Below are 12,198 nucleotides of genomic sequence, written 5' to 3' on the forward strand. Positions count from 1 at the left end.
CCCCCCCCCCCCCCCCACCTCTTTGATTGGAGAGTATTGTTATATTCCAAAGAGAAAGGATGTTCAAATCTGGAGTCTTATCCTTCCAAACGTCTTTTTGTAAATCATTCTTCCTTTGTTTGCTCAATCCCTCTCCCTCGACTGGTTTTGTCTTGGCCTCATCATGAAAGGTGAAAACTCCAACGAAGGTTAAGTTTTTTGTGGCAAATTCTCCATCAAAGAGCTAAACACCTTGGATCAGGTTTCGAGAAGGTACCCACCCAACTCGATTGGACCATTGTGTAACATTCTTTGTAGGTGATCAGTTGAGGACCTTGATCATATCCTTTGGAGTTATTTCCTTAAGAGGTTTAGCTTAATGCTTGTCTAGACATAGGGGTTGTAGAGAGATGATTGAGAAGTTCCTTCTCTACCTGGCAAGTCCGGGGGAATATGCTATCCATGGGATCTTTCAGGATAGAGGAACAACATAACTTTTAGAGGGCTTGAGAGACATCTTTGAGTGATGTTTGAGGCCTTATTAGATTCTCTCTGCGGTTTATAATGGTGAAGTCCTTTTATAATTACCCTTGAGGACTTGTTTTCTTGATTGGAGGACTTCTCTTTTAGTTTGCCTCCTTCCTTTGAGGCTCTATTTTAGTAGATCCTTGTACTGTTTATTTTTCTTTCTCAATAAAATTTAAGATACAACTAAAAGATAGACGACCGTCTGTCGACATAGAAGCTAATACAGAAACAACAATATAGCAATTGATATACACGAACATATGTACCTTTGACGTTTCATCATATCACTAGCAGAAACACCCTCAGCAGCTGGAGTTCCCTCGAGAATAATACCTTCCTGTAAAATGTTCGAGTCCGTGGTATTGAAGAGAAAAAAGATCCGACCATGATATAAAATAAAGAAAACAAAAGCTGGAAATTTTTGGTTGTAGAGAAAAGGACAATTTTATAAGCATTGAAGGAAAAAAGACCTGTGCAAGGTTAAGATTTCGGTGGTCAAGGTTGTCATTTTTTGACTTCTCCAATTCCTTTTCATTAGCTGATTTCTTATCCAGAGCATTCAATACTTTCAATTGCCTGCCCTTCAGAAATATTCCGACACCAGATGCAACATTCGCAGACGAAACAGCAGCAGTAGCAGCATCAGCCGTTTTAAACTTGAGAAAACCAGTGCCTCTAGGTCGTCTGTGCCAAGGAAGGAGTCAACAAAAGAAAAAAAAAGACTACAGAGGATCGAGTTATTAAAAAAATATATCAGGAAATATAAACCATACTTTGTAACTTGATGAAGGACTGGTACGAAGGAAAGTACTTCACCGAATCCAGAAAACCGCTGTTTCACTTCTTCATTATTAATATCAAATGGAAGATTGCCTATATAAACTGTTCTCTTCAAATCCTCTTCATCTACTGGCTTAAGAATAGATGTTTTGCTTTCACTTAACTTTTCGGGCCCATTTGATACTTTATCAGACATATCAGATGACTTCTTCGATGAATCGAAAACTGGCTCCTTGTTCACGTTAGATGGTGGGTTACCATCAATGAGAGAAGGAAGAGCTTCTTTAGCCGAAGATGCAATTAGATTTTCAAGTACTTTTCTTGAAATTTCTGCTTCTCCTTCAAAATCAATCTCCGAGGAAACATCTTCTTTCTCCGAATCCTCTGAAGAACTTCCATCTTTGTCGGAGCGCTGAGATTTGTTATGAACAGCAGCATTTTCAACTTCCAAATCATCACTACTAATGCTACCTTCTCTGTCTTTTTCAGTCTCTTCCCCTGAAAATAAGATTTGTGTTTTATGAAGAGTACAAACGGATTTCTTTTTTCTAACAAAGCTCATGCGTTACAGTCAACAGTTAGTACTACAAGAACAAATATTTTACAGGACCATAAGAATTCAAATAGTTAGAGAACAGTGTTAAGAAGACTTAAAAGCCATCGAAGATACCTTTTACCCACACCAAAATATTTTGCCATTATAATATCCTCCCCCTACCAATATGGATAGGGATGAAAGGCAAAAAAAATGTCTAATCGAAAATTTTCTGCAGGGTAAATAGGTTATTCATAACAAAGCAAGGATGAGCCCACTGAGATTATGGTATGCCACAATTAAATTCTTCTAAAGAAATACCATTTGTGAAATGCCCATCGCCCGAGGAAAATTGGCATTGTCCTGCCATCGGAGTTTCCTCGTGCCTAGTAGTGCCCGAAACCCACATTACCTATAACCCATAACTCATATAACATGAAATGTTGACACACAAATCCAACTGGCAGATGATTTTACATCCACATCCTTTCAATTTCCATTCATTAATGACCTGGTTTTGTTTCTTTTCTAACAATTAAGAACTAATAGAATTTTTAAAGGGATTGAGAGGTCTTGGGGAGGTGCGGTCCCTTGCTAGATACACACTTCTCTTTGCACCTCTGTGTATAAAGCTTTTTGTAATTATCCTTCAAGTATTATTTTATATCTATTTTTTTATTGGAGTCCCTTGTTAGTTTAGTTGGGCACCTTTCGGTTTTTCTTGTATTCCCGTGTACTCTTTCTATTTGATCTTAATGGAAGCTTGGTTTCTCATAAAAACAATTAAAAATTAAAAATAATAACCAAACTGATAGACAGCCACAATGCATTCCATAAACTTAAAACCAGAGAGCAGAAAATGAGAAATAAATAAGGTATAGACACCAAAGATAAGATGGTACAACCAAAGAGGTGTAACAAACATGTAAAGGGTGCATAAGAAATTGGATTAGGTTAAATATACAATGACTAACCTTCATCTGAATCAACTGGAGCATTAGCACCTGAACTATATATCTTCTTCGGAATGGCCCAGTCCACAGCTATTGTCCTTTTACCAAATTTTTTACCATTGAACTTTTTAATAGCCTAAAAAAGGGAAGCGTGTCAAATCACTTGAATGTATGTCAATCATTCTAAACTCTTTAAATGAGGCAATATAAAAAAATAAAAAAATTAAAAACATACATTTTCAGCATCCTGCTTGCATGTAAATTTGACAAACGCAAAACCCTTCGATAATCTGAAAAATAAAACCAGGTGGCTGTTAATAATGCACACAAAAAGGGGGGGCATATTCAAGTAAGAGTATTACCCTGTGTCTGAACTATGTGGCACCATCACGTCCCACACAAATCCTGCAGATGAAAAGGTATCCTTTATTTCTTTCTCTTTGGCCTGCATCAATGTGTAAATAAGCTTGCTTAGTCAACCTGTCCACGTAAGAAAATATGATAATTGCTTATTGGGTAAAATGAAACCTGAAATGGAAGATTTCTGACAATAAGTTTCCATTTCTGAGTTTTGGACCCCTGCAAAGAAAATGTAGAAAGTTTTAGACTTATCCAACATAACTAAAAACAAATAACTAGTGAAATCAGATTTAATTGGAACATGTCATTTTTATCAAGAAACCTAGCTTTCATAATATAAAGGGAATTAAGAAATAGACTGAATAATAGGGAATAATTATAAAAGTAATATTACGGCCACCCAAACAAATGCATTAATGTTGGCAAGCAGTTTAAACCTAAGATTCAAAACATTACGGGTAAACATTTAAGGACTTTAGACACACAAGAAACCCATTAAAAAATCATTCAGAATAGAATTTCTTACATCAAAGCATAAGATTTTGCAATAACTCAAATATATGACTTTGACAAAATTTTAAGACACTCCTATCTATGATCTCTAACAATTTAAATCTACTAAAAGAGCTTCGACATTCTAATTGACCCTGCCATTGTATTATTTTAAGGGCATATAGAACTCATTTAAAAAGGTGTGAACACTTAATAAAGATACAAAAAAAAATCAGTTCACTCATGACCGCTATTTGTAAGGATCATGTGAAGTCTATTCATAGTTAGCAAAGTTTAATGTATATTCATTCACCTCCCCACCCAGTTGGCGGGCCCACACAACACCTCCTTGCATCTCTTTCTGATGTAATATGGTCACAGCAGCACGTGCAGACTTAACACTAGCAAAAAGTACAGCTGAAACATCCATTTTGCATCCATCTCGTAAAAGGCCTGAAATTTCATTTCAAACTATTGATGAGATATCCTGATGAATAGAGATAATAATTTATTAAGACCTTTGCAGAGTCAATCTATAAAGACAACAGGCAACTGAAAAAAAATTGGTCAAACATCATAGCCACACATTAATATGCAACTGGCGTCATGAATAATAACTAAAGCAAATCCAATCGACTACCTAATCAACAGAAATTAATCCAACCAATACCTATGCTCTAAACCAAGAACAGTAGCAACAGGTACAATGATGCTTTAATCCTGTTTTCCCTTTTTATGTATATAAACAAAAAACTAATACTAGATTATAACAGTTGCTCATGTACATAAAAACAAAAAAAATGATTCTCGTGTACCATGCTGTTCAACTTCTTTTCTGGGAAGAGGATAAACAATAGAGCATACAGCACCAACTTCTCTAGCTTGGCGGTGAACATCTTCAGCCATATCAGCATTAAGAAGACCACCGACTACAACAGTCCTTGCAATCCTTAACAACCAAAAAAAAAAGAGAAATTAATGGAAGGTAGCATGCACAAACGTGAACCAGGAAGAAAAGGAAAGTGGAAGGAAAAATACAGGAAATCTTATTTTTCAAATAAACAAACAAGATGTCAAGAAAACCAACTACTTTATTATCCAAGCCATTACTTCAGAGCTTGCATTCAAAATCCATGAAAAAAGAACAAAATATAGAAAGAATAAAAAGATGTTCATTACCTTTGCTTTCCTGAAGAACCCTCTTTATCCTCTAGATAACTAGAAAGTGGAGCCAATTTCTGAGCATTCAAATGTCTCTCTGTTACATCATTAGAAAGTAATAAGAAACAGATTGCCAGATATGTTGGGTAAAAAGTAGTAGATATTTATGAAAAATCAGTACCTTTCCTCCCCTCAGAATTTAAAGTTGTTTGTTCTTCCCTTTTAGAAACATCTCCATCCTCGTTAGTTGTTTGTTCTTCCTTTTCAGAAGTATCTCCATCCTCGTTAGTTGCTTGTTCTTCCCTTTTAGAAGTATCTCCATCCTCGTTAGTTGTTTGTTCTTCCCTTTCAGAAGTATCTCCTTCCTTGTTAGTTTTTGACTTAGATGCAGTACCTGCGTTAAGAAAATAACGGAAGAAACCTAAGGACCCCCACTCATTCTACTGAAACTGGGAAAACATGGAAGAAAGAAGGAAAGAAAGAAAATTTCAGCAGTCCTCCAACATGTGGATTTTGACACTTCCAAGATCTCATGATCAACCTTGATTTTCTTTTGACCGCCGCTGCTCAAGGGGAGCTCGATGCATTGCATGTTTAACAGTAATTTTGCGTCCTTCAATAGACAGCCCATTCTTCTGCTGAATTGCTTGATTCGCATCTTCTGCTACAGCACTGCAATCATATTCAAAGAATCCAGCGAAGTTAAGAAATCAAAGCCTTCATAGGATAACCGTGGGTAATAGAAATTTAACAAGAAGAATTAAAAAGGGATAAGAAATTAGTGTCCATTGTGACAAACATCAAGCAGTATTGGCAGGATAGACAATCAATAGCATGTGTTTGGAAAAACTTGAACCTCAGTGTAAAACGGGTTCAATGTTTTTTCTTATAGAAACAGAAACCATAACATAGATTGATGAAATAAATTACAAAAGAATTATCCTATATGTGGATAGTTACGAAAAACGGCTTCAGTGTGAAAGGAGGGTAGATAAGCTGTAATTACAATGGAGAAGATAATTTACTCCAAGATAAAGCAAGAAAATTAGTAACTTCAATAAAAGCATAGATGCTTTGAACGCACTCCACACTTATAGACAAGCAAACCATTAATACAATCAAAACTGAAAACACCATCAATTGCATAGAAAACGGAACAACATAAGCAAGAAAATATTAAATCTGATTTAGTATCCGAAGAACAGAGATATATATAGGCATCTAGTATATCCATATATAGGAAACAAAAGCATTTTCCATATTGACAGAAGCTCTAGCTTCCAAGTAAAAGGTAACATTTTCACAGGTAATAATAGTAGCTCATCCATTAAGTATCAATTATCAAACTAAAGTGCCTCCATAGACCTATACTATAGTCAGACAGGAAACATTGGGCTGAGTAGAACCAAGACGTTTGGACAAGTAGAGAGGAACTACAAGAACAATAACGAAAAGAATAGTGTGGATCGGAATTTGACTTACAACTGCACGAATCCGTAACCACGATGCTCAGTTGAACCTGATGACATAGAATAAGATAAGTTTAAAACAATTGTCAATGAAAATATCCCAACATGAGTTTAAAACAATTGTCAATGAAAATATCCCAACATGTCATCTGAAGATATTGAAACAGTAAAACACTCCATCTATTCCACCAAATGCTCTTTCATTGTATCAAATCACCAAATCTTTAGTTATCTCAGAAAGTAGACTAAATGCAAAAACAAAAACAAAACACCAATCCGAGATAATCCTGCATAGATGTACTTACCCTTCTGCGTAACCATGAAGCACCGCCGGACCGGTCCAACATCACTGAATGTTTCTTCAAGCTAGTTCATACAGAAAACACAGGAAAGGTCACTAACATTGCATTCAACAGCAAAACAATCTAACATTGCATTCAACAGCAAAACAATCAGAAAGAACACAAATCAAAACATTGCCTTTCCGCAAACCGCTTGCAAAACCAATAACTTCCGATAATAATAAAAAAAAACTCGATTGCGTGCTTCTAAGAGTCGAGTTCAGAAACAAAAGTACAAAAGGAAATTCCTACGTTCATACTTCAGCTCAAGTTTTTCTCAGAAAACAAACAGGCAATAGAGGAAGTACGAACCTGTGAGTTGGCGAACGAGTACGGCAAGTTCTTGACAAAAACCTTGGAAGGGCAGTGATCGCCGGCGGCGGCTCCCTTCTCGCCACCGTCCTTAAACCTCTTGTTCTTCCCCATGGCTGCTTGAAAGCTTTCCACGGACTGCAAAAAACTGCCGAATTCTCAAACCTGTTCCAGCTGAAGCGGGGGTTTTGGAATTTTGACGCCCAAACTTGGTTTGGGCCGATTTGGTGGGCTTTAAGTCATTGGGCTGGGCTGCAATGGAACCTGATAATCTTTTGGGCCATAGCCCAATCAGGTTTAATAGATCGACCATTGTTTCTCCGCTAGTAGATATTGTTCGCTTTGACCTGTTACGTATCGTCGTAAGTCTCATGATTTTCAACACACATCTACTTTGAAGTGGGTCTAGCCCTACTCCGACCAGGGCTTGCATCGTCCGTGAAGTTAGCGATGATACGTAACAGGCCAAAACAGACAATATTTACTAGCGGTGGGCTTAGACTGTTACAAATGGTACCCGAGCAAGTCACCAAACAGTGTCAGGCACTAGTTGGAATTGAGTTTGACCCTCTCCAAAGTAAACGCGTTTTAAAACTATGAGATTGAAGGCGATACGTATCAGGTCAAACCGGACAATGTCTACTAATGATGTGCTTGAATTGTTACATCAATTTACGCTAACGATGTCATTTATATTTCTCTATTTACTGTCTCGTCGATTTTCAATCTTATTTTATTTATAAAAAAACTCAAAAGGGTATTTTCGGAACAATTTTCGACGTTCAAGGTTAAAAAAACGCTACTTTTCAACGTCGTGAGGCATAACTTGAAACCTTCGTAAAAATTTACGGATATTTTATATAATTCAACAAAAAAAAATTATAAAAAAGAGATTATAATTAAATATATACAACTTGATGTCAAACATACATTTCGACTCATTTTAACACGACACGCGAACAGAGTCAGCTCGAACACAGATAAACTGGTACGATATTATCATTTCGACTAAAAGGTCAGAGATTCAAATTTCTCGACTTGATTTAATAAAATCTAAAAGAGTGTGAATTATTCATGCAGTAAAGAACGGAATGGAACACTGAGAAGAAATTCTTCGACAGTTATAAGGAGGGACGTGAATTTCTTTGCAGTCCGATTGTTTCTTCCTTTTCTTAGCTTCTGGATGCTTCGGTTTCTTCAAGTCTTCTATACATCGAACATCGGCTATGCAAGCAAATGACCTAGATTTTCCCGAGTAGTATCGAGATAGACCTCTCCTATACTCGAACACAACATCATCATAACAATTAACCAATAAATCCACTGTAGTGCCCATTTGGGTTCTGAAAACGACGAAACCCTAATTATAATATAAATATTGTTTCAATCGTTCATCTACTTTCAAAAAATGGTATCAAAATTGAAGTAAGGTTTCAAGAAACGGTAAAAAGTAAATCCAACAGGGTTTAAAAACTATTTTATTTATTATTATTTTTTTTTTATAAATTTACATATCTTTCTCGAATTTGATTAAGAATTCAAATATTACCACAGAAATTACAAAAATCGAAAACCATCGAAAAAAAACTCGTGAAAAAACAAGCTCGATTTAAAAAAAAAAAAAAAAAAACCCTAATAACTACCGAACTTGTTATTATCTTTGAAATTTGGTTAAAAATATAAACGTTCTGCGTAAAGAAATCGTGAGAAAACAAACACAGGTTTCAGAAATAGAAAATTTAAAATCGAAATCGTCATCGAACGGGGCAGCTTAGAATCATCGAAACAAAACCGATCCATGAACGGAAAAATAGACCAAAATTGCTTACTTTTGAGGAAGATTTGACCTAAGAGAACCCATTTCAAAAGCCAACATGTCGTTTCCTTTTTCTTCCATTGTTTTTTTTTTTTTGTTTTTTCGGAATTGTTGAGGTTAAAAAGGCAATATATATTATTATTTTTTTTTAATGTCCAAAGAAAAATAAACCATTCTATTTTATCAATGGAACAGAATCAATTTCTCCCCTGCATCCATTTGTTCCATCCATTAATTTTCTATTTAAAATTAAATATATTTTTTAATTTGAAAAAATAAATAAATTAATGATTTATTTATTCATAAAATCCAATGGCTAAAAATATAATTATTGTATGTCACACCACAATAAGATCCAATTTTCAAGTTTTGGATATTCTTTATTTACTTCCTAAATAAAATGTTAATATAATAACTTGAAATTTATTTAAATGTTCCAATTTTAATTAAAATAAAATCCGTGAAATAATAATAAATTTACGCTAATAAGAATTATTTTTTATGAACACATATTTAGAAATAGTTTTTTTTTTTTTTTTGTCCCAAATTTCTTTTAATAAAAGAATCAATTAAATGGATTTTATTTTTAAATACAACTTATATATGGTAAAAAATAATTGATTAAACATATTAATAAAAAATATATTACCAGATAAATATCTATTGGCTCGTACAGTTAGTCTCAGAGGTTTCCACACCTTTATTATAAGAAAGGTCCAGCATTCTCGCTGATACACCGCTCGATATCTGGTTCAAACATATCATTTGTAATAATTCAAACACACCACTAGTAGATATTATCTGTTTTGCCTCATATTTTAAGACGGATAGAATAAGTTTCTACACCCTTAAATTTCACAACCAATCTCAGTTTTATAAAAAATTACTTTCTCTTATATTCTATCATTTTTTTTTTCGGTTTAATAAAAATATCAATTTACCTCATGGATGAAAAGTCCACGAACTAAAATATGATCTACCAACTTTGAAACCGAATCAAAATCTTTGAAAATACAATCAAAATCTTTGAAAATACAGTCAGGTCTTCAAGTACACGAACCAAAAGCAATTCAGAGAATATTATGAGCGGGTTCCCCATAGTGAATTTTGTTTGTGGTGATCGGAGAGGCGGTTGTAGTTGCGGTGGTGGTCGGAGGGGAAGAAGCTTGAGGTTGCTCCTCTCTATGCTTCCCTCCTGTTAGCTTCTCTTTTATCTTTTGATTCAGTCCTTTCTTCTTCTTCTTCTTCTTCTTCCTCTTCTCACTTTGTTCTTCTTCCTCAGACTGGAAATGGAAATAAATTAATCCTATGAATGATATTTAATTATCTAATTTATTACAAACTTAAATTAGGATTAACATAATGGATATTACAATTAAATTGTAACCCATTTAATTCCTCAATTTGATTAATAACGTAATACGCGCTCGTTCAGCATCGAACCATCTGTACCAAGTTGGATACGTCAAAAAGTTCATTTTGAATACCATAATTTTATTTTATTAATATTGTTTTAAAAATTGTAATTGCATTTCTTTAGAAAAAAAATGGATTAAATAAAATCGACACGTCTTTCGATTAAAGATGATCATAAATGGTAAAAAATGTATGTTCATTGGTACGAGGGTCATAGAGAAATCCAAAGTAAAGCCCTGAAAGCTTATGCTCAAAATAGACAATATTATACTATTGTAGAGAGTCGTCGTTTGTAACTTAATATCAAAGTCATGCCTTTGATTTAATCATGTCAATAGAATCCTCAAGTGTCGAATAAAGACCCTTTGCTCAAGGACTCCAAAAAAGGTATCGAGTCTCAATTAAGAGAGACTATTCGAGGACTCCATAGGCCTCAAAGAGGTTAGGCCTTATAGTGTACTTTGTAGAGAAAATGATTAAGCGACGCCAGAACAGAATGAAAATCTCGAGAGTCTGAGCGAGAATACGAAAGTCCAACTGCTAATTATAATTCAAAAACTTGGACTCACCGGACTAGAGCCTGAAGTGGCCGAGCCAACATGTGTACCTGAGCCGCCATCTTCATGCTCCACGACCGGCATCAGCTCCTGCTCGCCGTCGCCATTGCCACCACCTGAACTACCTTCAGCATCACAAGCACTGCCATGGCCACCACCATCCTCATCACCACTGCCAAAGATCAGCGACCCGAGTGTCGTGCCGACCTTGGTTGCAATGCCAGAGAGCCTCACGGGGTTGCCATGTTCATCAGTCAACACAACCGGGTTGCCATGCTCGTCGTTGAGTTGGATGGGGTTGCCATACTCGTCCTGTATATCAGCCATTTTCGCCATTCTCATCCCTTCCATTTACACACTCAAGAGGATAAGAAATAGCCTTGGGTACCTGTCTAAGCCTAACACGTACTCTCTTTTGGGTTGCCACGTTAGACATTTATATGATAGGTGTCAGCTTCTGTGATGAAACCAATCCAAATCCAAAACATTTAACAATCATCTCTATCTTGATTGTGTTGGCATTCTAGCTAAATTGTAGGAGTGTAAACAAACTGGGGAAGTAAGCTATATACACAAACTCGACACCTCAGACTCCTCCGCCCCCAAGCTCATCAAGCTCATCACCCTAGTACCGCTGCTCATTCTCTGGCTGAAAAAAAAAAATTTCGGCCGCCTCCCCAAATAAAAACAATCGAAAATAAGGATTCGATCTTTATTCGGTAGGACAAAAAAGGAGACTATTTACACTACGTGCTAAAAAACTTGCCATTGCAAGTAAGACAAGAACCAGAGTTCAGACAACTGGAGTTTGAATCGAGGCATCTTCAGCTTCGAGAACTCAAGGGCCAGGCTGCTGCTTCTCTTTTCAAGATGGAATTATCTCATCATCCAGATATAATAAAGAACTGTATCGACACCATTCAGCCATTTTTGCTTTTTTTAATGACAAAATGAAATACATTGAGGAGTCCTTTAGACAACGACGATAACCGGCCTAAAGATGTCCTCATGATCAACGAAAAAGGAAATGGAATAAGAGCAGGGAGCGACAGGACTGAACAAAATGGAGTACCCACATAAACGTACAAGAAAATGACCTGAACTCTTGGTCAGTCAATATTGAATATACCAATTTTTACAGAACAACGAGAATAAAGCAAAGCCTGTAAATGGGAAAGGATTGGAGTCCACTGATCGTACCTGATATTTCCTTGCTAGTTGCAGCGCAAAAACGACAGCCACCCACGGTCAGGCAGTCTATCAGAATTCAGAACACAAGTTTGATCAATGCATACAATTATCCAAGAGAAATCATATTGATTTGTGCAAGATAAGAATGAAAATCTCCAAAATCTAATGCGTCATAATGCAAATTTCAATCTTTCAATCTTGTTATCTGAACTGTTTCTTCTCTTAACCTACGTTCCTATATACAGTGTTGACTCCACAACCTAAAAGCCTGTATGAATTTCATAAAAAAAAAAAAAAAAAAAAAAAAA

At 35.7% G+C, this 12,198-nt stretch overlaps 3 protein-coding genes across 5 annotated transcripts in view; all 3 read right to left on the minus strand.

Moving 5' to 3' along the window:
• LOC111455599 (RNA-binding protein 28) overlaps window positions 1-7,076 on the minus strand; it is a 10,173-nt gene extending 3,097 nt beyond the window's left edge. The window contains exons 1-15 of the mRNA XM_023097325.1: window positions 6,911-7,076; window positions 6,563-6,623; window positions 6,271-6,307; window positions 5,330-5,460; window positions 4,970-5,182; window positions 4,807-4,885; window positions 4,443-4,576; window positions 3,941-4,080; window positions 3,304-3,354; window positions 3,138-3,220; window positions 3,011-3,065; window positions 2,797-2,911; window positions 1,281-1,785; window positions 978-1,191; window positions 774-844 (exon numbers count right to left, since the gene is read on the minus strand). Of these exons, the coding sequence (XP_022953093.1) occupies window positions 774-844; window positions 978-1,191; window positions 1,281-1,785; window positions 2,797-2,911; window positions 3,011-3,065; window positions 3,138-3,220; window positions 3,304-3,354; window positions 3,941-4,080; window positions 4,443-4,576; window positions 4,807-4,885; window positions 4,970-5,182; window positions 5,330-5,460; window positions 6,271-6,307; window positions 6,563-6,623; window positions 6,911-7,024 (2,003 nt within the window). The 5' untranslated portion in view covers window positions 7,025-7,076. The remainder of the gene's footprint in view (window positions 1-773; window positions 845-977; window positions 1,192-1,280; window positions 1,786-2,796; window positions 2,912-3,010; window positions 3,066-3,137; window positions 3,221-3,303; window positions 3,355-3,940; window positions 4,081-4,442; window positions 4,577-4,806; window positions 4,886-4,969; window positions 5,183-5,329; window positions 5,461-6,270; window positions 6,308-6,562; window positions 6,624-6,910) is intronic.
• A 2,635-nt stretch (window positions 7,077-9,711) lies between these two features.
• LOC111455607 (late embryogenesis abundant protein-like) lies at window positions 9,712-11,318 on the minus strand. Its single transcript, XM_023097336.1, has 4 exons — window positions 11,285-11,318; window positions 11,088-11,156; window positions 10,712-11,011; window positions 9,712-10,009 (listed from the first exon to the last, which is right to left on the minus strand). Exons 2-4 carry the CDS (start codon window positions 11,133-11,135, stop codon window positions 9,797-9,799), a joined length of 561 nt encoding a protein of 186 aa, XP_022953104.1. The 5' UTR covers window positions 11,136-11,156; window positions 11,285-11,318; the 3' UTR covers window positions 9,712-9,796.
• LOC111455602 overlaps window positions 11,113-12,198 on the minus strand; it is a 5,301-nt gene continuing 4,215 nt past the window's right edge. For 2 of the 3 annotated variants that reach the window (XR_002712608.1, XR_002712609.1), the window contains exons 5-6: window positions 11,900-11,956; window positions 11,113-11,348 (exon numbers count right to left, since the gene is read on the minus strand). The gene's annotated coding sequence lies outside the window, so the exon portion shown is untranslated. Of the gene's footprint in view, window positions 11,349-11,750; window positions 11,957-12,198 lie in introns of those variants that run through there. The other variant, XM_023097334.1, reaches the window with a different exon arrangement.

Source organism: Cucurbita moschata, unplaced genomic scaffold (genome assembly GCF_002738365.1).
Source record: "Cucurbita moschata cultivar Rifu unplaced genomic scaffold, Cmos_1.0 Cmo_Scf00017, whole genome shotgun sequence".
Lineage (NCBI taxonomy): Eukaryota > Viridiplantae > Streptophyta > Magnoliopsida > Cucurbitales > Cucurbitaceae > Cucurbita > Cucurbita moschata.